This window comes from Haemaphysalis longicornis, unplaced genomic scaffold, assembly GCF_048455015.1.
Source record: "Haemaphysalis longicornis isolate Haplotype H1 unplaced genomic scaffold, Haemaphysalis longicornis Haplotype H1 scaffold_10, whole genome shotgun sequence".
Lineage (NCBI taxonomy): Eukaryota > Metazoa > Arthropoda > Arachnida > Ixodida > Ixodidae > Haemaphysalis > Haemaphysalis longicornis.
In genome coordinates this window covers 98,672,752-98,697,407 of record NW_027526204.1, presented here as the reverse complement: position 1 = coordinate 98,697,407, position 24,656 = coordinate 98,672,752, and the positions used below count along the sequence as shown (strand labels likewise).

General features: G+C 47.5%; 1 protein-coding gene across 1 annotated transcript in view; it reads right to left on the bottom strand.

Moving 5' to 3' along the window:
• Positions 1–24,656, bottom strand: part of Nitfhit (ntrilase and fragile histidine triad fusion protein NitFhit) — a 30,900-nt gene that overhangs the window by 3,029 nt on the left and 3,215 nt on the right. Inside the window, exons 3-9 of the mRNA XM_077690144.1 lie at positions 22,673–22,828; positions 20,953–21,155; positions 16,863–16,974; positions 15,709–15,810; positions 9,534–9,708; positions 4,823–4,939; positions 1,052–1,197 (exon numbers count right to left, since the gene is read on the bottom strand). Of these exons, the coding sequence (XP_077546270.1) occupies positions 1,052–1,197; positions 4,823–4,939; positions 9,534–9,708; positions 15,709–15,810; positions 16,863–16,974; positions 20,953–21,155; positions 22,673–22,828 (1,011 nt within the window). The remainder of the gene's footprint in view (positions 1–1,051; positions 1,198–4,822; positions 4,940–9,533; positions 9,709–15,708; positions 15,811–16,862; positions 16,975–20,952; positions 21,156–22,672; positions 22,829–24,656) is intronic.

The following is a 24,656-nucleotide window of genomic DNA, read 5'->3' as shown; positions in this document are numbered from 1 at the left end:
AACTGCATCGCTCGAATTTTCTGCAGCTCAGTTGTTAAGGGTAGTGTAGTTTTATTAAGTGGCTCTAGTTACGGGTCTCTGAGCCGCTTGTTGCTGCTACACATACTCTGCCAGCGAGTTTTTTATTTGGGGATATCGTCCACTCTTTGGCCCGCTGAACCCTTTCCATATTGCCTTGCTTGCAAGAATTTTCTCTTTCTGCTTGCTCCAGTCCCGCATGCAAGTGTCCAGAACACTGAACACACGTGATGCGGCCCGATTTCTATCACTTTCCGCGCACAAGATTACTTTATTCTTGAACGCAGCATCATGGTGAACCCGCCGTGTCTTTGCAATGGGAAATTCCATGGTGGAAAGAGCAGAAAAACGCAAAAAATGACTACGCAGACAACAAAGGCAAACATGCACCGACTACGAAGCGCTAGCTATGCGTTCAGTAGTGAGGCAGCCATCTTGAAACGTCAATGGCAATACGGCGCTGCAGTTGCGCATGCGATTTTGGGACCTACTTTTCCGGAAAAAAAGTGTGCGTTTAGATTTGAGTAAATACGGTACACGAGTTTTGGGATGCAGCAGCAGCCTGTGTTTTCCAGCTGTGGCAAAACTCACATGCCACAATCAATGTTCCTTCTGTCCTGGGCCTTGCAGCAGCCCATCAAAGCACACAGTAGTCCTTGTGCTTTGTTGTTATCTGAAATTTACACAGTCCAGGCTGCCTCATACTTGCTCAGGTGTTGTGACTCCCCTTTTCAGCCCCTTTGCGACTTCCCGCCTGTGGGACTGCAGATAGAGTGGAATACGCACACACAGCCAACTGTGATCAATGTGTGTTACCAGGATGTCATCACTGAAAAAGTTGCTGAAGGTGGCAGTACAAAACAGGATTTGTAGCACCGTGTTACATGTGTATGTGCTCTCTCAAAATTGTCGAGAAAAAAAAAAAAAGAAAAAAAAAGAGAAAAAGGTATGCAAGCTCTTTCCGCCCTGTTTTTGGTCACTTTCACATTTCAAATGAAACCCCCAAAATTAAGAAACGGCATCTCCCCCTTGCCTGTATGGAAACGGTGGAAGAGGTGGCGCCGAAATGTTTCTCCACCGCCTGCTGCACTTTCTGGACAACTAGGAACAGGTCCTGAACTTCCTCGGTCGACAGGTCGCAGAGTCGAAGTGCTGGTCTAAATGGCGCGACCAGCACATCTGGCATGACGCAAGTCAAGGGAGCGGTACACTTAGGAAATGGCAACTTCATTCTCAAGCACAGGAGTGGTGTCACCATTAACAGTCCTGCCCTACAGTTCATGCACAAGCGCACTGAAAGGAGAAAACAGGCAGGAATGGTTTAGAAAGCAGGGCCACACAAGTTTTTAGATGGCCCATTCTGATTTTTCTACACCTGAGTTAAAAGGGGTCATGAAAGGCATTTTGAGCACACTAAATGAACAAGCGCAATTGTTAGGTTGGGCGGTCGACGCCATTTGCGCCAAGTATAAGTTCTTTACGTGCAGCGGAAAGCTTACACTTCTGTTGCAAAGTTTGTCGCCGCATTCCCACCCTTTCCTGTGTGTTTTTGGGTTCTGCCATTCCAACACACCTACGTCATAGATTCTCCCATGTGCGTCAGGAGCAGAAATCCTACTATTGGACGGCTTTTTCTCGCACTTCTGGCAATGAGAAGCGTCGTCGGCTCAGCGTCGATGAGTCACAGCGGCTAATTAGCCGCCTTTGGCTAATTAGCACTTCCTGCAGCATGCCTAATGCTATTGCGTTCATCCATATTTATCTCTTTTGCTCAATTACCATGCTTCTCGATAAGGCACATTGGCTAGGCCGATAAGATGATGACACGATGGCGAAGCCAACTTCCAAGTCGGCGACTGCCTTGTCACACGACGCCAACGGCAACAAGGACACGTTGGCTGATCGAAAGTCCGCATGGTGTGACTGGCTCGCTGATCGAAGTCACCGACAATACCGATTGGCCGAACAGTCATCGGGAATCGATCGAGATTTGAAAACTGCGCCCTGACAACATTCATGCCTCAATGAATAAATCTCTATTCTGTTAGTTCCTAGAGCGTAAAAGACATAGTAACGTCCATTAAGCCCGTACAACTCAACACTAGCTCTACTGCAACTTGTATTTCAGCGTACGGCGCTTTGTCCATTCGCTTTGGCGACAAGTTGTTTCTCGGAGTTGCAAACTGCATATTCGTGTGCAACCAGCAACGCTTGTAGAAAATATAAGCTCAGTTAAGAGCAGAAGAGTTACGGAAGGTCTATTAGGTAATAAGAAATCAATATTGGCCAAAGTTTTTAGCGTAAAGCGCAAGACAAAAGTACAGCACGCACTTTTCCCACAATGCAAAATCACAGAGCGAAATCGTGGTCACAGCCGAAGCAGTGCCGTTGCTGGAGTTCAGCTATGGGTGGGGCTTCATGGAACCTTACAGCACAACTGTTATTCAAGAAATGTTCAGTTAACCAGTCAGGTATTCTCGAAATCAAATAGAAAACATTAATGCGAAACAAAGGGCGGGTCTTAGTGTAGCATACAGGTTATTTCCTCACAATCTCCAGTTTTGTCCAGGCGCAGTGGACTAAAGCGTTGCGCTCACTCAATCGAAGTCACGGGTTCAAATCCTAGCAGGATGCAACTTTAAAAAAATTTTTCTTTCTCTTCACGGTCTTCTAAGTGGCAGGGTTTGTGAATCACATTCGTTTTTGCATCTGTATGCGCAACATGTCAATCTCCATTTCAGGACTGTCTGATCGTTAAACATACCCGACCCAGAAGAAGGTTCCCTCAACGTCACAGCTTCCGCTAGCTTAGGCACAACAATGTCAGTGCAGCATTTGCCAGCCCGGGGGAGCAAGAGGTCGAGTCATGCCAATACTAATGAGTTTGAAAGCTCTGTTTGTGGGGATTGCTTCCAAGAATACTGTTTGAGAGCGGCAGACCGCCCGTCAGCCCACGATTGTGCAGATCGCAACTTTTGAAAAAACCACCATTTGGGGAAGAATCTTGCTCCTGAAACCTGCTCGGGGTGTAAAAATCGGGTAGAATCAGGTTTTACTTGAAAAACAAACCCTTTTTAAATCTGAGCTGCTGCCTCAGCCCCATTAAAGTGTGAAGTCAAAAAAAAAAAAAAAAAAAGGAGCGGAGGAAATGTGAATAGGGGGCGACTGCTTTGCTATTTTAACAGTAAAGCTGCTTAGTAAATCGTAATTTTTGGTGTCTGCAGTTAAAAATACCAAGAAAATGTGCTGGCACGCGCACGTGAGCGTGGGCCTTGCGGCGATCGCTTGGCAGTTAAAAAAACCAAGACAATGCCTACTGCTCGTGTGTGTGTGCACGCCTTGCGACGAACGCCCAGCGTCCCCTGGGCATGTTTGTCACTTGGGCACTCGGGAGGTTGGTCAAGATTGGCCAAAAAAAAAAAAAAAGAGAGAGAAACCTTCAGTATTCACCATAATCGTGGCAACACTTGCTTAGACTAAGACAGACACATGACAATGAACTGAAGCGCTAGAACAACAGGACAAGCGAGTCGACACACAGAAGAGCGCGTCTGTGTGTCGACTCGCTTGTCCCGTTGTTCTGGCGCTTCAATTCATTGTCACGTTCTACCAACAGGCCCAAACCAGCACCCTTGTGAACTCATAGCATACGCCCCTCCAAGGTGATGTCCAATGATTCTCACTTCCAAAAAAAATGAAAGAGGCTCACACTTATAGCGACAATGATGGATTAATGGTCGTTGCGGCAGTGCAGCAGAAGCAAATCCCAAGGCATTGCGCTGCTGAGCACGAGGTCGCAGCTTCGATTTCCAGCCGCGGCAGCCGTGTTTCTGATGGAGGTGAAAAGCAAAAATGTTCCAGTGTACGAGATTTTGGCGCACGTTAAAGATCCCCAGGTGGTAAAAATTAATCCGGAGCCCTCCCCTATGGTGTGCCTTATCACCTGCGTTGTGTCGGCGCGTCAAGCCCTACAATTAATTGATCGATCATTAGAAGCAAATCGGGTGCAACCGTGGACGTAAACCTTCATGACGGTCGTGAAGGTTGCGTTCAGCTTCGCTACCTTCAAGTCTTTTGTAAGCGTTAGTGTCAGCTTCCTTGATTTTTTTTTTTTTGGTTCACCCGGTGGATTGCTTGAAGAGCAACGATGCAGCCACCTGCCATTTTGAATTTTACAGTGGAGTTGTTGCACGTGCACACGAGGAAACGTCGGCATCCAAAAGGCCCTACGTGCAGTAACACTCCCCCGCACACCACACACACACACACACACACAAAAAGGACCAGCAAGCAAAAAATAGCCACAACCATCCCAGATTACAGAGTTGCAGTTCACATGGGTACATTGCGGTGGGGCTTTGAAAATGTCGCCCACATCTAGCTCTGTTGGTACTGCATTTTGAAAACAAAGTTATGTCAAACATTACATGGCACTTACTACTACAGCTTTCATATTCATTACAGGTAAAAAAAAACAGATCAAAAGAAAGTACTGCAGTTCTCAAAGTGGGGATAGTGTGGGGGCACGATTGGTATCTCTGAGTGCAGGAAACACGTTTTAGGAAGAACATCTGCCCCTCAAGTTGTGCAGCACACACTTGACATTGTTGTCTTATAGCTTTAATGTAGTGTGCACACAAGAAAACCAGACATACAAATCTATCAAAAAACAATTTGTTCCAATTACCTAGAGTGGGGGGGGGGGGGGGGGGGGGGTTTAAAAGTCCCCCCCCTTTTTTTTACCTGTGGGAAGCAACAGAACCTGACAGAACTGACACAAAAGTCTAAGAAGCACCAAGGATACGCCCCGGAATCACAGGCATCTTGTTGACGAAAGCCATGGTCAGGGGAGTCTTGTAGAAAATCTGTGCCGCCTCCAATGTCACCTGGCCAAACTGGTACTGTTCCTTGTCCGTTGTGCCTGCCACGGGACACCGACGGGAACGCAACAGGCGAGGTCAGTTCACATGCCGCCACACAAAACCCAGTTGGCAATTCTGGTCACAATGACAGCACTTGAGGCATCATACCGCGTCCCGACAGGCAGCGTGGTCTTTCACACATGCTCCTGTATACAAGTGAAAGTTCTACTACGCTACATCTTCCGAGGTCATTCATCATCATCACCACCACCATCACCAGCCTATCTATGCCCGCTGCAGGGCAAAGGCCTCTCCCATTAATCTCCAGTTACCCCGGTCCTGTGCTAACTACGACCAATTTATCCCCGCAAACTTCTCAATCTCATCTGCCCATCTAACTTTCTGCCGCCCCCTGCCTTGCCTTCTTGCCTTCTCTAGGGATACACTCTGTTACCCTTAATGACCAACGGTTATCTTGCCTTCGCATTACATGCCCTGCCCTCGTCCATTTCTTCTTCTTAATTTCTACCAATATGTCTACCAATATGTCCTTAACACGCATTTGTTCCCAAGGTCATTGATCGTGTCACAAGTGACCTTCAGCCGTCAGCATGCAAGCTCTGCCTTACTTCTTATACTTCGTTCGCTTGAAACCTCCTCGCTGTGGTATCACATGCAGAGGTCGGCGGACTCACTCATGAGTCCACTCACTCAAACTCATTTGGACTCAAACTCACGCGAGTTTGAGTTTGAGTGAGCGCGAGGCTAGTGTGACATGGTGAGTTTGAGCTTGAGTGAGTTTGAGCCCGACTGAGGTTGAGTACGCCTGAGACCGAGTGAGTTCTGAGTCCATTTTGAGTTTTGAGTAAATTTTGACTTTGAGTGCATTTTGAGTTTTGAGTACCTTTTGAGTTTGAGTGCATTTTGAGTTTGCGTACATTTTGAGTTTTGAGTACTTTTTGAGTTGGAGTACATTTTGGGTTTGAGTACATTTTGGGTTTTGAGTCCGAGTGAGTTCTGAGTTTTGCGCTCACTGTGAGTTTGAGCTTGAGTGAGCGCAGATGTGCTGATCAGCAATGAGTCTGAGTTTGAGTGAGTGGTGATTCGAAAATAAGTTTGTGAGTGAGTTTGAGTGAGCCACGCCAAATTTGCTGAGGTATGATCACATGACAAGGCAAGATTGAAACGGCTTCTTCGCCTGCGCTTGACCGCCCAGCCTTGCCATCAATGGCGCACTGGCTGGGCTGTCTGGGTCTGCCGTTTAGCACAAGCGAAAGGATCAATCCAATCGTGCAGCAGGTACAGCTTGAGGGCAGGTTGCAAAATCTCAAGCAAAGGCAAACTTCACTTAGCTTTCGCTCATGATAAATTTAGAAGGCTTTCTTTTTATTCCTTCTTGCGAGTCCAAGTTTCATCTGTTCTTACCAGCAACATGTGGTTTTCACAATTTCTATAAGGCACGGAGAATAGATCTGAAGAACAGAGAATGCATCCCCTGCTGTTTACTTTTGTGACAAGTTTTAACCAACTGCGTGCGTAGGGGTGGACTTTGAGCACTTTGAGGGGTGGTGTAGTAAAAAGTTACGGATTAATACAAGCCACCCGGGGTTGCCTAACATGCACCGAAATATTGCCCACACAGGCATTCTGTCCTTTCCACTGAAAAAAAAAAAAAAAAAAAAAAAAAAAAAAAAAAACATGCTGTAGCCAAGAATCAAACTTGTGGCTTGTTACGAGACTGCGATACACCGGGAGAAATATGAATGGAACAAATCGCACAAAGCTCGACAAACGGTAATAAACCCTTTTTTTGCGGACCGATTAAAATTCCCCGCGAAATCCAACAGTGGCTCCTCAGGGCTGCAAGCCATCACGGACAATGGAAAGTGGCTTCCTCCCCAGTCTATCGATTGGACTTTGTGTGGACCCAAAGGCTTCTTCTGACTCTAAATTCAAGTACACACTACTTTTTTCTCTAGTAACGCACTTTTGCATCCCACCACTTTGGGATTTAAGTGGCACAGCATGTTTCTCTTCAGGCGCAAGGGATGGCTGGATCACTGAGTGGACGGCCTTGTTCCATTCTATGCTTTGCTTCCCTGGCCCCAGTTCCACAGTGATTTGTAGGAAAAGCGTCCCTATGCAGTAAGTACTGCTTGCTTGGCATCGCCGGGCAGGTTTGCACCAATGTCTAGTCAGCATGTATTTCCTTGCAACAGGCCTGCGTCAAAGCAGACATCACTCCCGCACCAACAACGAGGTTTTCTGATGGCGGTGGAGTTTTATTAAGGCTTCGATCTTCATGTTTCAACCACGTGCGTTGTGCGGTGCAGAAAATCAGGGATACAAAATACAAAACAAGTTGAAGTTGCGGTACGGCGAGCGCGAGCCGGGGATCGTTCCACCTCCATATTCGTAACAGGTTCTAAGCTCCCTTTGGAAGTTTTTGCACAAATCACCAAGAAGTGTTCTCGCATTTAAAATAGATTCTTGTTCTATGCAAGGGTTGCGCGAGTTGATCATGGGCGATCATAGGCGATAGCGGGTCTGTTGGGCCTCTTGATCTCGGTCACGCCAGTATCGGCGGTAACCAATGCGGACTACCGACACTGCCGTAGTGTCATCATCCGCAAGCTAGTCAATTCGCTTGCCACTTGCGATGGCCACAAACAGCATATTCATTGTTATTTCAGGCCTTCGCGCCATATCGCCGTAAGTTGCCGCCTCACCTGACGGCTCGTCGACCGGCGCTATGATGTCAACAGTCGCGATCGCTGCCGACGGCAAGCGCGCATCGGTATCCTGCAGCCGTCGCCCACGAAAATTTAACGCGTTTTTCTTCTTTCGTTTCTTGCCAAACTTGTGCACAGTACGAAATTTACGCGGCATCACTTCAATCCGCCTCTTTCATTGCGGTGTGCTGCCACCTAGCGTGCCTAGCGGAAGTTGAAGCCGTAGGGTCACGGCCGGGCTGGAGGAGCGGCGGGCGCGCAGCACGCTCGCCGCTGCTCCAGTCCGGCCGTGGTAGGGTTTGCCGGCGTTTCCTCCGGCTGCGTTCTCGTTGTATGCACGGCAATCCCACATTACGGCGAGGAGCAGCCGAAGTTTTTCTTCTGTGTTGGTGTTATAACGCCTTAAGACGACAGCCCCTGGTCATCACATAATACCAGGCGGCTTCTTATCACTGAATGAGGGCTGGCAGAGAAATCTCGGACAGATCCGTGTGCCGTCCGAGTAGCAGAGCGAGCAGTACTTGGAGTCGTCTGGCATGAAGTACGATCGCCAGCTCAACAAAGGCCGGCAGTTCGCTGGACACATGTACGATTGGTACACGCGATTCGCATGCGACTGATCGTTACGACTGTCGCCACGACTAGTCGTACGCGTGACTTTGAGACGGCCCGATGCGCGCATGAGATGCGTCGTCGGCGTCGCTCCGCCCACTGTTTTTGCTCCATGGTCAACTACGATGATCGCTGAGCTGAATTTGTAGATTCTGCGCGTTTGTTTGCAAGAAATGGATAAAGCAAGCAATCGTGAAGCGTTTTCTGCCTTCGGAAACAGTCCGCGCACACGCCGGCCGCGCCTGCCAGCTCGGCACACTCAGCGGCTCGAACCGGCGCAGACCACGGTAGCAACGGTAGCAACCGCGCTTGTCGCTGCTCTTCTGAATCAATCTGATCGCTAAAAAGTTCTACATGCGAGAAAGTAGGTGTTAGTGTGGTGAAAAATTGTGCTAGGGATTGTTGTCAGGGCTTATTTTAAAAGCGGCGATCAGATATATCTGCCGCGATGCAAGCCTATACGCTGACCGGTCGCCGCGGCGCGCGGTGCGCCGAGCAGCCGAGAGATGGCGATACCTGCGCGGAAGCATCGAAACAGGCTACGCAGATGTTTCGGTCACCGATCACTCAAACGGCAGTTATAACTTAAATAGAGTTCCACATGCGAGAAAGGGGATGATAGTGTAGTGAAAAGTTGTGTTGCGGATTGTCATTCGCAGTTGCACAGATAGCAGCGATCAAATATCCGCCAGGATGCCGAGCCGACGCGAGCGACGCAAGCCGCCGTAGCCGATCGCGTGCGGCCGACGGGAAGCGATAGAAGCCGACACCGTTCCCTTTTCGGCACTCCGAGTTACAGCGGAACGTAGCACAAGTTGTGGGCATTGTTCCGCGCACAACGAGCACACACAAAAAATCAAACGATGTAAATACAACCACGACCCCTTCCCGCTTGTGCGGGAGCTGTGGGGAATGTCGTCTGCTGCCCCTACTGGACTGCTTAGGGACTTGGCCGCTAGGGGATTGCGCATGCGCAGTGGGGTTGTGAAAGAGGCGGATTCACTCGCAACCTGAGGGATCGCTTTCCAAAATGGCGGTGCCCGTTGTTTAACATGCCAAAGCTGTTCGAGCCAATGAGGTTCGCAGGTTTTGACACGTGATTACCAAGAGCCAATAGAACAGCCATTCGGTTTTTGCGCCAAGCTTTTTCTTTGCGAAACACTGGTGCGGCGGTAAAACCAAAATGTTATTTTTAAGTGCTACCGAGATCCGGTATGCAATTTGAGGCCACGGGAAACTGACGCACTCTCGCAACTTGGTCAAATAAGCTAACCTACTTTCTCAAAACATGCGGGGAATCCCACCTTACCATTCTCTTTGGAGCTCCAACAGGGCGAGAGGTTCCCGTACAGGTCAGGTCGCCGATGATTCCAAACAGGTATGGCACGTCGCGCTTTCGCAATCAATTTCGGGTTGATCTCAGCCAGTGCAACACCAACTGTGTCCGAGCACTGGGCCACCACGCAGCCCCACGGGTCTACCACCTTGGTAAGCAAGACAGGCACCACCCAACATGCCAGTCATCAAAAATTATCTCACTTTTTTTTTTTTTTTTTAACGGCGGGGCTGTTTAAACTTGGTTTCCAGCCATGCCGGGCATCACTCAAAAATCGACGCATCCAAGTAGTGAGGAGGAAAACCCTAGACCGAGAAGTGTGAGGGAATGTGGTAAGGAGCCGACGTGCAGGTGTAGGAAGTTCGCGTCGCGGCCACGACCGGCTTTATAGAAAGCAACTTGCATGCTCGCCGATTCTGCATGCCAACTTTGTTTTTGCTTGTTTGGCTTTTTTTTTTTGTTCTTTCCGACGCCACTCCATCAGCTTGACCGCTATTGATTTCCATCTATTAAACGCCGTCTGCTATTCGTGTGCCCTGCCGTCTGTGTTACTTTTCTCAGTCCATTGCACTAATTAATTGCCGATTTACCCTCTGGGAAGTACACATTTTCTGCGGGCTCAACGGTGAGCGTTTTAAAGACAGAAACATTATTTGCCTAGGTTGCCGGTACCTTGCACCTGGCCCGCATCCACAAAACGCGCACCCGGGCACCGTCCACAAAAAGCGTCCACAGGAGCTAACGACGTTTCAAAGCGGTGCATACATCAGAAAAAAACATACAGAAACGTTCAGTGCACTTTGTTCCATGGTGTGAATCAGAAAAAATAATCTCAAAGAAGCATTCGGTGCGTGGTATTGCCTGTATGGCATCAGAGAAAAACTAAAATAGAAAGAAACACTCGGTGTGACCAATTACCATTTGTTCGCGATGTGTTCCGCAGCACATGCATCATGAAAAGAAACACACAAATAAATGCGCAAGCAGCGAAATCGCGCCTGCAGTCTTGGTTGGCCTTCAGCTTCAGTCGAGGCAGTGTCGCAGCAGCATGGATAATGATCGTACGACAAGTAGCTGCAGCCAGTATGCTGTCGGTGGTGTAATATATAGTCGTCATCAGCAGAGAACTGGGCAACAAACCCAGAAAAAACAAACGCTTTCACTAGCTCATTTCACAACAATGCACCTTTTTTACATCGCACTTTCAGTGAACCCGATGACATAGTTGCGATAGGTGAGAAGGGCCAGCAGCCGCCAGGCAAAGGCAGTCCCATTTTGTATGGTTCCTTTTGCTTTGGTACGTGGGCAGTGTCTCAAAAAGATTTCCTGAAATAACTGCGTGAACAGTACTTATCGTGGGCCCTGACCGGGGTTAACAGTCGCATACCTAACTTTCCTATTTCTTGAACTGCCAAGCCACCTCGAGGAAGCGGCTACAAAGTGTGGCACAACTAATGTGAACGAGACGCAGCCCATGAAAAAGTTTGCGCCAGCTAGCACTCCCTTCAATAAAAAAGCGTTTGTTTGCGCGCAAGAATTATGGCGCTACCACGCTCAGAATGGCTCGGTTGGGCCAGCCTTACACAAATTCGAGTCTTTCCTGTCCAATTTTGTACGTGCGCAGACCAGCTTCACTCAAAAAGAAAGCTCCTCGAAGTAAAGACAAAGTCGGTAAAGGTTCTGAACGTTTGAACGATCGGAAATTCTCGACAATTAATAACGCTAGTCGAGCAGGCAGATAGAATACCAGTGTGGTATGGTTGTGTACGTTAACTTTTGCACAGCTGCGAATTGGATCCAGACGTATCAGTAAATTCCAGGTGCTGACCAGTAATATAGGTGTGCTGATCATTACGGTTGGTATATACTGATACGACCCCTACATTTTATGCCAGCAGTCGTAGGTCACACCGCGAGTGAAGCGAAACTGGTGAGGTTGGGGAATACTTAGCGACGGAGTGTGCGTCCCTACCCAGCGATTTTTCGCCACACTGGCTCCTATTGTCACGAGCTGCTACGGGCAGATCGCTATCTGTAAAGCCGGTTGTGGTCGCAACGCACGTGCTTGGGTGGGGAGTCATGCCGGGCATTGCTTGAAACTCGGCGCAGCAAATTGGAGAGGAGGAAAATGCTAGCAACACCCTCTAGATTTTAAATGCAGAGCATTTTAGTAACTCACGATGTCACCCGCGTTGGCGTCCGTAGTCCGCACCCTACACTATATAAAGAAATAATACCTTCCGGCGCCAGGTTTCGATCCCACGACTCTGCGGGCGGAACGCAAGGTACACGGCACTTTACCGACTGCTCCACGGAGCCGACACAGAATGGGAGGTTACTCACGCGCCTTATATCCTTGACCAACCGTTGGCCACAGGTGCGCCCTCTCCCCCGCGTCCTCCTCGCCTTCTCTCTGCTCGCAACACCCTCTCTCGCCGCGTTCGGTTCGCGTTCATGTGGTGGCGCGATTTCGGCGCTATAACACTCTCTCGCGAAGGGCATTGGATTGGATTGGATTGGATTGGCTTGGATTGGATTTGGATTGGGTTGGATTAAAGTGGATTGTGTTGGATTGTGTTGCGTCATAGCCGCGCCACGTTGCGTCGTAGCCTCTCCACGTTGCGTAATAGCCGCGGCAGGGGGTTCACGGCACGTTTCACGTTTCACCATCGACTTCATCGACAATGTCTATGCTGGAAGACAACAATTACAACAACAACCAATACGTAATCCATAAGACTTGCAGGCACGCCCCCCGCGGAAATGCTCTGCATTTGATCGTGCCCCTCGCGAGGGGGATGTTTTGATTTTTTTTAAAGCTGCTGCCGTGAAGGCGGCAGCAAAGTCACAGAGCGGAGGAGGAGGTGGCGCCTGATCGCTGCGGAAAAGTGCTTTCAGCATGCACTGTGAAGTAATGAACAGGCGACCTCCGTCACCTAACGGGAAAATGTACAGCTGCAAATATGCACTGACAGGTAAACCTCACACATTAAAACATTTCCCCCCTTCGAACTGCCGAAAAAGTGTGGCTGCTGAAAAGAAACAGCAAGCGCCTGAAAACGTCATTCGTCGAGTTTCCAGCACTTTATTTACAGCACAGTAGTAAACGGGAACAAAGATAACTGATTCACGAAATTCATTCGTCGATTCTTGGTTATGTATCTAAACGGTAACAAAAACTTCCGTCCCATTACTATATGAAACACAGAACAGTCCATTATGAACTACGCAGCAACCATTTGTTGCCTAGTTCCTTGTACTGGAAAAATCTGAAAACGCGCACTTTGCAATTTCAGTCGTAATTTTCGGGGCACTGAGGGAGACTCAGAACTTGTTTGGCACGGTGAATTCAAGAAGAGGCTATTGGTTCAAGTTTCCACCGTCACCACAGCACGGCTGACATTCACAATTTCAATAAGAGAACCCGGCACAGTGAGGAAACTATGCAACCGCAGTACAACGTGCATGGCCGTGCGGCCACATGCGCCGGCAACAAACTGACGTGCACGGTGTGCTGCGGCACTACTTATCCTCTGCAGTAAAATATAGTGCGCTCTCACTACGTTTTTCCGCTACATGACTGTACAGTGGAATCTCGATGATACGAATTCCGGGATGATACGAATTTCAGAGAAGTCCTGGCGAAATGGCATTGTTTGCAAAGGGCAAAATTTCAGCTGTTACGAACAGACCTGCGCAGCCCGCCGGTTGATACGAACAAGCTGGCGAAGTGCCGAACTGCCGAGCGAGCAAGCGACGGCAACTTACAGGTTCTTTCGCACCTCTTTGTCACTCTTTCTCCAGGAACAGCCGAGCTGTTGTTTTCTACTTGCAAAAATGTGCCGCAAAACCACCCGCACGCTGCGCGCGGCATGGCCGGTGGTGGCGGCTTCAGCCGGGAAGTGGTGCGGAGTGCTCTAGCGACCGGTTCCAACTGCTTTTTAAAATGCCACTTAAGGCACACGCGAAGTTGCCTGTGCGGTAAAAGAGCTGATAATGCGGGCGAAAACGGTATTATAAAACATCATCCGCGCCGCTAGTGAAAGTGCCCTTGAAATATCTGCCAAGGTGGTAAGCTTAAACATCTCCGGCGGAGCCAGCCGGCTGTCTCGAGCGCTTCGAAACTGCCTCCATGAGGCGTGCGTCTTCGCATTGGCGCAAGTCGTCAGGCTCCTCCCACTGCCGCGCGCATCGCGCGTCATTTTCTGACGGAGGCAGAAGCTGCCGCGGGCGCGGAATCGTCGACGCATGCGCGATCGCACGTGCAATGTCGATGCACAGGAGTCGTGTGCGAAAACGCACCATGCGGTTCACGCCTTGACCATTGTGGCGTGTAGTGAGCTTGGGCACCGCGAGTGAGGAGATGGAAGTCCAGAAAAGATGGCTGGAGGGCTTAAAAAAAGCAGAAAAACATCATGGATTTCTTTGCGCGACGAAAATCAGAAAATCAATGAACACTTTTTTTTTATGCGCTTAATTTTTTGGTCTGTGTTGGTTCATACGAATTTCAGATGACACGAATATTTTTTGCGGTCCCGCGAGATTCGTATCATCGAGATTCTGCCGTATTTCATTCAAATATCACTACCATATGAACAATGCTTACACACCACAGAGAGAATTGCTTTCCTACCTCATCCAAATATCACCACAACTCAGAAAAACGTATTTTTGTTGTATTATTTTGGCTCCGTCTAGTGGGACACCATGAAAAAAGGAGGAAAAAAATTGTTTTAGCGCGTACATCCGCGCCCGCCGTGCCGCTGCCGCCACTTCATGATGTCAGCATTCCAAATGCAATAGAGTTTAAAAGGTGTCAATGCTAGGCCAAGAAATGTGAGGGAAAGTGGTGAGGAGGCAAGAAGCAGGTGTGGGGAGTGCACGTCACGGTGCAGATGTTCAAATGGGGAGGCGCATGTAGGGGATTGGCTGCGCCTAGTGATGATGTAAGCTCTGACGTGCGGGTGTTTTCCTAGTTGAGAGAGACGACAAGCGCTCAGCAGAATTAAGTGTGCGATGTACCGATAAGATGGGCACACGTAAGAAAAGCCAAGTTAAAGCTAGTGAAGACCACCAGCTTCGCTGCTTCCTCCACCTTCGCATCTCAACAACGAAAGTGGCCGATCTTTTTTTTTTTTTTCCCCAGAAGGAGTACAAATTGCAGCTGCCAAGAAAAATCTTAGTACCGATAAAAGTCTCCTCCGGCACTATGTCAATTAAACTGGGTATCCTCTCAGAGACAATTCCAGAAACAGCCTGCTATGAACTTTCTACCTAAAAATAATTATTTTCATTTTTCTGTGCTTAGAACAGGTGGGGCACAAAAAGGAACACCCAAAGGAACACGAAAAGGAACATGCAATCTCATTGTTTCCCAATCCAGTTTCTGAACAATTAACGGAGCTATACCCGCCACGGGGAGTTGTAGCAGTATAGCCACCTGGTGAAAGGTGCAGCCTGTCACGCATTCACCATCATCACCAGCCTATCTACGCCCACTGCAGGGCAAAGGCCTCTCCCATGGATCTCCAATTATCCCGGTCCTGTGCTAACCGCGACCAATTTATCTCCGCAAACTTCGTGATCTCATCGTCTGCCCACCTAACTTTCGCCGGCCCCTGCCACGCTTGCCTCCTCTAGGGATCCACTCTGTTATCTTGCCTTCGCATAACATGCCCTGCCCACGTCCATTTCGTCTTCTTAATTTCAACTAATATGTCCTAAACACGCATTTGTTCATCAGCTTTCATTAATTCATCATGAATAAATGCTTTCATGTATTCATCAGCTACACGTTAATCAACTGCACCATACAAGACGTTGCCGAACGGCACAACAGTTTGGTATCTCTTGCATGGAGCGGAGCTCCATTCAACAACAATTTGTGCTTCGCTGTTCTATTGGCCACAGTGAGCAACAGCATGGCAAGGAAACTGGTTGCCTGTTATTGCACGAAAATGAAAGTGCTTCTTCTTCGTAGTGGAGAAAAGCAGCGTTGTGAAGAATGCCGTCCCATTCTAGCTAGTAAAGTGCAACAACTGAGAGCTGCGGCTGTTGTATTTCAATGCTATAAAAGCATCATAGCTGGCAGAACCAAAACACGTCCTAAGCACCACCGCAATGCCGCAATGCTTGGCCACCAGCTCACCAGTGCATGGCCGTACGATGACCTCTTGGGATTATGCTGGCCCACTTGAGCAGCGGACACGACGTAGCACTGGTTCTCTATAGCTCGCGCTCGCATCATCACCTACGGTCGCAAAAGCCACATCGGAGAACAAAAAAAAACAAGAATAAGTGCAAGCATGGTGATAAGTTTGCTTTCCACTGTTCTTTACACCTGATACGACAACCAGGGCAATCTACTCATTGTCATGCCACATTGTCATTGTCACTTGTGAACAAGGAAGCCCACCAAAAAAAAAAAAAAAAAAGGCAAATTTTTACTGAAAAAACTCTCAGAATTGCGTGGCCATGGTGGTACATGACAATGATGATAGTATTGCATGAAAGGTGACAGCAACCTCCAAATATGCGCCCCTTAGTTGGCTATCCTTTATGTACGTGGCTTTTCTCACAGGCTAAAGAAGGATAGCTGCAAGCTGTGGCGTAAAGGTAGATTCTTCAGTAAAGAAAAAAAAAGTGTGCTCAAGGGTGAAACAGGAATTTTGAACGTTGGAATCGAATCCATCCACTGCCATTTAAGATTTAAAAAAGTGGCACTACTATTGCTGGTCCACGTGTATGTTTATTCCTCAAATGCAATGCGCAGATGTGGACATTATAGGAGCGTTGCTTCTTAAAAGATAAACAAGCTGTTGGATGCACCCCCACTTGTATGTCCTTTCTTATTTTACGTTTGTTTAGCGCAAAAAATCTCGCCATGAATTAATTCCAATCAGGCAGACTGGCAGCTATTCTTTACCCCATGAAAATTGACAATTTAACCAGTAGACGCCGACAGCTAGTACTCTAGCTTCTGCTAGTGCCTAACCACAACATGAAATGTGCAAGATAAATGACAGTTGCTTTCCTACGCTCGTACCTTCTTCACGGTAGTCACGGTCTACAGGGTGACTTTCGAGCTACTCCAGACAAATTAAAAAGCTGAACTGACCACATGTGCTTTCTGCCTAAGAGACAAGTAGGACGTGCAACTCCTTAACCCACTATTGGTTTGTCCAGCTTTGCTTATACGATGGCACTGTGTTTCATCTCCACTGTGCTGCCATAAAGCACACTCTGCACACAAACAGGCACGACAGCATGCAAGGCCTCAGTGGGGCACAAAGTGGGGCCCACCTCCCAATGCGCCATCCCAGTCTGCACGGTGAAGGCCGAAGGGTAGGTCAGGATCTCGGCCCCCATCTTGGTCAGGCTGAGGGCAAACTCGGGGAACCGGAGGTCATAGCAGTTTGGGGGTCTTCCGTTAAGGACGACGGGCGGGTGCAGGCATTCACGTGACTTAGCACGAGAGGGATCACGGTGATTTTCAGAAAGGGAAATGGGCTGTGGGCAGTGCCTCAAGGAAAAGTAGAGTGGGGAGAGGGTGTAAGTAATACATGGCACTGTAGGCAGGTTAAAGGAGTACTCATACAAAAATTTTATGATCCATTTTTATTGCTTTTATCGATGCTTAATTGTCTGGCGAACCCGAAAAACCACTTTAAATACTTCAGTGCACGATAATTAATTACATTGAACGGCCTGAAAATCGTTTGTTTCAAATTCCCGCGCTTTCATCGCGAAAGGCACATATGACAGAATCCCGGCATGCCCTCACCGCTTTGTGCGGACGTCAAAACACTGCGGAGGCCGGTGGGGGCGTTGTTTCGACCGCGCCACAGCGGGAGCTGAAATGCCGAGCTGCCTGAAGGTGCTAGGCCCACCATTGCGGCAGAAATTCGATGACCGCTTTCAACAAAAGCCCTGACGGCGATTTCTACTGCGATTCCGAGCTATATTATCGCTTCCTTTCCAGTGCGTAGAACCTTATTTTTGCCAATAGCGCCTTTCTGGGCAGCGGTTATGCCAGTAGCTCTGGCTACGTGCACCCGTTTGTGAATGCGCCGGCGCCCAGTCGCCGCTCGCGGGGCCGCGCGCGTGAAGTGACGTCACGAGTTTTTGACGAGCACTATCCGCGTCACTTCTTTTGGCTACCACGGGATGACGTCATGCCGATGTTCATTTGCTGAGTGCTGCTCCGTGTGCTGTTCCGTCGGCGCGATAAATGAGATCCAATTAAAGTATGCTATTCGCGTCGCAGGCCGCCCATATTTAAGCCAGGGCAATCTGTTGAGCCAAGGAAGCGAATATATTATCGCCGAAAATTGGTGTCAGTACCCCTTTAAGACCCAAATTCAGAGAGCTTTTATAAAAAATATAAATGTATGACGACAGCGACGGAGTTCAGAGGAAGTTGTGGCAAGTGAAAAATCGTGCCCTACAACAATGCACAGAGTTCGATCCAGAAACAGGCAACGGTGACAAACAACAGAAAAAAAGCATTGGTTTTTGTTAAGGCCACTGCTACCTCTGCCTTGAAGGTCAAGGCCAGGCAGACAAAAAATACATTTTCGTTTATTCGAAAGATTTCGTGTTTTATAGTGCCCCCAGTGCTTGTCCGGCAGCAAACGATGCCATACTCACTGAGAAATTAATCATTTTAGGTTCAAATTTTGATTCTCCCGCCAAATCGTGTGTTTTTGTGACATCTGTCATGAAGTCACAAGGGTGGGTATTCAAACGAACTTCCAGTGTGTCATTAGGCTCTGCAGTCCTGCCTGCCGTCAGTCGTCCCAGATGGTGCTACCACGGAGCAAGAATTATTCAGGAGGCGCAACAGGGCTTGCTCCGGCGCCGCGATAAAGTCACTGCGCTAGGCACGGCACCGACGCGCCCTCTGTCGCGAGGCGCCAAAGGGAAAATCCGCGCAGCGCGCTTTCCGAAGAGCTTCACCGGTTCAAGGTCAGTCGGCGCATAGGCGGCTGCCGCAATGGGCAGACGCCCGCCAGAGGCGAGAGCGGTGAGAGTGAACATCTCGTGGCGAGGAGGCGGTGTCGGCAGTCGTCGTCTGCTCCGGGATTCCTTCTAGTACTTCGTTTCGAGCACGGTACGGCATGTAAATAGGGCAGTATTTGTTAATAACTGCTGCTAAAATGTCCAGCACTTGTAATTATTTATTTTACAGAAAGAAATCTGGCAATCTTTACAATATATTCTGTGACACTACAATTTTTGTTCGTCGCGTCCATAGAAGAGCGTGCAAAATATGGCAACGCGGTTGACGCGCCATCTGTTGCGCTGCTCCGCAAGCTGCATTTGCTCCTCGCCGCACAGTGACATTAACGCACCGCCCGCCCGCGCTGTCCCAGCGCAGCAGTTTCTCCTCCTGAAATACTTCTTTCTCCGTGGTTGCTACCATACTCAGCCGCAGACCGTTGTCCGCCATTCCTTTGTTTTTGGCCGTATTTGCATCAGGCTTGTTTTTATTACGGTAGAAAGTAATCGTTTCATGAAACATGGGGTATGCTCGGCAAACAGGGTCACGTAAGGCAACATTGCTTACGCCAATCGAACAGTGTCATGCAAGACAGCTCCAAAGCGCCGCACTGCTGTGCAGCCAAAACAAGCATCGTGCGTGCAGTACCAACAGCAGTGTGCATTGGTACTTCTATGTTTACACATATTTTCCTTACTTTCATTGTTTACATCACCAATAGCTCGCTCGGCAAGCTTATAAGCCCTGCTTAATTTTGAGTTTGCCTCTGCCGGCCTCAAAGCGCAAATCGTTCGTTCGGCTAGTTTGTAAGCTCTACCTAATTTCCGTCTGCTTCTGCCGGCCTCCGCCAATCGCAGAGCTAGCTCGAATGACATCATAGGTTCTGTTGCGGGAGATGAGCTATTGGGTCGCATGGCCATTCCCTTTTTTCCTCATTATATAGCTTATTTGAGCGACGTGTGCGTTAAAAGTGGTGTCAGCATGATTCCAATGAGGCAATCTTTCGAATGAACCAAACTTGTGTTTTGTCTGCGTGGCCCCTTTAAAAACGTCTGCCTATGTGACAGTGCTACGGCAGTTTATAATGAAACGCAACTTCAAGGTTCCACTTTCTACTGTTGGAAGAACCCAAGACATAGTTTTGACAAGTTTGGCCATGAAAGCATTGACTCTCGCATGCATCAGTGCGTTGCTTCATGCAAACACATATTCATCTCTAGTACAATGCATTTGCAATAATAATAATCAAAATAATAATAATAATAATAATAATAATAATAATAATAATAATAATACCATATTTACTCGCGTAATGATCGCACTATTTTTTCCAAAAATATGATGCAAAGTTAGGGGTGCGATCATTACGCGAGGTAAATTTTTCGGGAAAACGCTTTAGCGCAGAAAACGCAAGTTGCAGGTCAGAATGTTTAGGATAAATCTTTTTAACATAATAAACATACCAAATAAAAGCATAATAAAACCTCCACTGACCACCGAATGATGCAATATGCATTGTTTTCATTACGGAATGCGCCGGAACGAGTTTGCTGCGAGGTGAGAACAGGTCGACCAATAAGTGGCTGCTGCTGTCACAGTGTGGGACATCAAGACATGGCTGCCAACACAGCAAGCCGAGCGCGTTTTATTTATATGTTTTGTGAGTACATTATGTGCATTTAGTGAGAGTTTCTTCCGCACCAATAATGAACTCACGCTTGCCGATATCGCTAATACCATCAAGTCCGCGGCAATAACGTAGCCATGTCCGCTTCGAAAGAGGAGGAAACTAACGTAAGCACGACCATCATCGTCTAGACTTGGCACACATACGGCAGATATGGCTGCGGCAAGTTCAGGATACGATCATTGCGCAGGAAATAAAAAAAAGTCATATTTTGACGACGAACTTCAGGGGTGCGATCATTACGCGAGTAAATACGGTAATAACGTCCCTAAACACATTCATCATTTAATTACCAGCAAAAATTTGATTTTTTTTTCTCTTCACAAAGCATGATGTTTAGATCAGCGGTCACCACAAACGAGAACACATACCTCTTTGCATGTTTAGCCTAGTAACGTGCTTCCTTTTAATTTATCTTGCAGACCGGCATCACGCTCGAAACAGCAACGTAAAATGTTGTAATATTAATAGTGCCTTATTATCACTCAATCAGCACTCACACTTTGGGTTTGTACTAAAGATGCCAGCATTTCACACTCGAGGAGGTTCACTCGAAGTTCACTCCGAGAGATTTAAAAAAAAAATACATCCGTAATTTCATTATGCTGTGTGTATTTCAAAGCACTGCATTGAACACTGGCATAACACCGTTGCACATCACCATCAAAAACACAAGCTGCTCAATGATAAAAAAAAAGGATATGATTCCCAGGCCAACTTTCCCAATGGGTGTCCGAATGGGTGTTGAAATCTGCGAACCCGGAATGGTGTAGTCTGATTCCCGGAGCCGCACAGCTCCGACGTCAACATCAAAAAGATGAGCCTTGCTGTACGTCCCGACAATGCCTCCGCTGCTATCGATGACAACGTGCGTGTTGTGAATACGGCTGTCAGGTCCGCTGGGGTCCTGTAATGTCGTTTTTTCAGAGTCGAAAACACTCGCAATGAGAGACTGCTTAGATTACTAAACTACAACTTTATCTTTCTCTGTTGCCTCCATAGCTATTTTTTCTTTTTTGATAAAGTTCAGATGAATAACAGACTGAGCAGCATATTTTTATTCCAGAATGTCGAACGTGGCTATATACCAGGAGTGTGTAAAATGCATAAATGGGTGCATCAGCAAGATTCACACCCCATTACACCCAACCAGCATGGTGAAAACTTGATTCGCACCTCGACAGTTCGAAATTCAGGGCAGTTCGAAATTCAGGAACTGAAATCCTGCCTCCTTAGGGTGCACGAGCTAATAAACCTGTAATTTCCTGCAAACAACTTTTCCGCAACAAGTCGTTGAAATTGCGCACGAATGCCAATAGGCAGTTTGTTAACGGTAACAATATCAGTTTGCCTTAACAAGAAATATCACAACTGCAGTATAGCCCACTTCTAGCGAACCCAGTTTTAACGAAATAGCGGCTATAACGAAAGTCTTCATTTTCCATTACAATTTGTATAGATAGATTTTGCGTCCAGATATAGCGAAAAGCGGATATAACAAACTGATTTCAGTTTCCCGATGTTTTCGTTATAAGCGGGCTTGACTGTATAAGGGAACACCGAAACCTCGAAAGAATAATTTTACAAGATCTAGTTTGGTCAACTGTGCTGTCCTGACCTATACTGTGATGATGCATTGACGTACGGGGATTATTCGTTGCTGAAAGCTGTGTGGAAAATCTGAACAATTAAGCCAACAATTTAAATGTCATGACCAGTGTTGCTAAGCAGAATAAATTCTGCGTAACATGCAGAACATGCGCAATATAAATTTGACTTGAAATTTTGCCAACTTCGTTAGTTTGAGCTTTCATTAGCTTTGCCTAATTCAAACCGTATTCACATGTCTGTGGCGTTCAAATTTCTGAGCTAAATGCCACCTATACTATATTTCTTTATGAACCAAAGTGTCATAGAATCTGTGTTGATAGTGTCTGGCTAGAATCTGTGCTGACAGTGTGTAACACATCACTGGAACATCATCTGCATTGCGTGACAAGCAAATGGCAGATTAAACACAATGTAATGAGTAGCCTATCACTTAGTCACCAGGCTCCAATTCAGCTTTTACTGAAAACCAGTGGTGTTGCCACATTTTTCATGGGGTGTTATACACCGCCAAACACCCCCCCCTCCCCAAAAAAAAGATCCTGCGCCCCAACAAAATTTTAGCCACTTTACGCCTTTACTAAACTGATTCCATTCTTATTTTTGTGTTTAAAATATAGTATATAAATCAATTTGGTGTGTAAACAGCACAGGTGAAAAAAGGGGGAGCAAGGAAAAAGGAGGGTAGTGCTCAGAAAACTTCAGGGAGGGGTATTCTGATGCCACCGAAACGCCCTGTGCCCAGGATATGCCACTGCTGAAAACAGACATACTTCAAAGCAATAGAATGAGTACTCCAGAGAATATCAAGCGTACCTTGACGTGCACGCCACCCAGTGACAGCCACACGCTCAGCTTTTTCGCAAGTTGTTTGTACTTGGTGACGATGGGGCCATCTAGTGGCTCCGCCAGTTCATACGTTTGTGCCTTCTTCTCCGCTATGAAGTCTACGGCTTCCGGTAAAAATACCACCTAGAAAAAGAGCAGTTGCACAAGTTATGACAGGTTCCATTTAATGTTATAAACCGCAGCGCGTGGCCATATCAATAATACCAACAGCGAGTGACAAAATCATTTGGGAGCGTTGACATTTTAATGAATGCTTGTTGGAATGGCCTCCTTGTAGATTTTGCACAGAGCTGCAGTTTCTCCCTTTAAGGTTTTGCTGTTTAGGAGCTTCTGCACACACATCTTTTTATCCCTTTATAGCATGCTTGCCAACAATGTTTAGCATGAGGTAAACTATGCCAGTCATTACCCGCAAAGAAATCTCCTCGCATCAATGCCTAAATGATTCAGAGGCAATTCTGCACAAAGTGGGTTTTCACAAATTGCTCCTTTCAAACCTGGTTTGCAATTCCACCACAACTTCTTTTATAGAGAACTGGGAGGAACATGTGTACAGAACACCACAATGGGTGTATCTAGAGCCACTAGATAGCTTATTTAGTGGCTCTAGGTGTATCCGTAAACGCATATAGGAACCGTGCAACTAGAGCCACTAAATAAGCTACGCTTAACCTCATCTTCATCTAGTCACTCTATGTGCAACAAGACTGCTGCGCCATCTCGTGGGTGCTTCCCAAACTACAAGGCGGGCAGCTACACACACGCAACGTGGTGTAGTTTTGCTGTGATGACGGCTTCAAAGTGTGCGCGAGAAATGTGTTGACTGTGCAAATACTTACTCCAATTCTCCTCTAGAAACAAAACAAAGTTCTTTTTCTCTTTAGCATGTCCATCCCTTCATGACCACCGAACACGACGGACCTGCAGTGTGCATCGCGTGAAGGCAGTGCTGGTTCACATTTCAATGTATGTACATGTGCGGAAGACTGGGTGTAAATTGTCCTTTGTTTAATATGGACCCGATGGAACCGAATGGTAGCCAGCGAAAAGGATAATACACAGTGCACACTTTGTAGGGGGCAGACAATCGACAGATCCAAGATTTCCATCATACGCGCCTACAGTTTTCCTGCCGACCTAACGCAAAACGCTTCGGATAACTGAATACTGGGGATCCGGTTGATTGATTGATTGTAGGGTTTTACGCACCGACACAACGCAGGCGATGAGGCACGCTGCAGTGGAGAGCTCCGGATTAATTTTGACCACCTGGGGATCTTTAACATGCGCCGAAGCCTCGACCACACGAACATTTCTTGCTTTTTGCCCCCATCCGAAAACCAGCCGCGGCGGCCGGGTATCGAACGTGTGTTTTTGCTGGGGGATCCGGTTGTAACTGCCAATATGTTTCCTGTATTTGCTCTTTATCAGGTAATCCTTTTCACATTTCGAAATCTTGTTAACCATTCTGGGCAGGGCAAATGAGAGAGTATTTTGTTGATGACTACGAGCATGAATGTCGCCTTCTCTTCTTGTGCAGTGCGGGCTTTTTTTTTTTCTTTGTAGCGTAAGCTACACTGGCCGAGATTGAGCCATTTCGCGTGGACCTTGAAAGGCCGTGCTGCGCGAGCGTGAGGAGCACTGAATTGGATTGGATTGGAAATCGTTTTAGCAGCAGTGAGCATGATAATCAGCAAGTCCTAGACAACCAGGAAAGCTAAGAATAACCAGCTGAACCTTAGTTCACGCTACGTATATCCTGGCATAGCCGAGCTAAGCCAGTGCTAATTTTTTTTTTTTCCTGAAGTCTGTGAGGTGAAGCGCTCAGTCGGCGGGGATGACGACGACGACGACGTCGCGGACACATGCCCGTAAAGGGATTGTCCTCGTTTTGGCAGGGCCGACAAAGAAGAAGTGGCAGGCTACACGAGCCGATGACGGTGAACGCGAG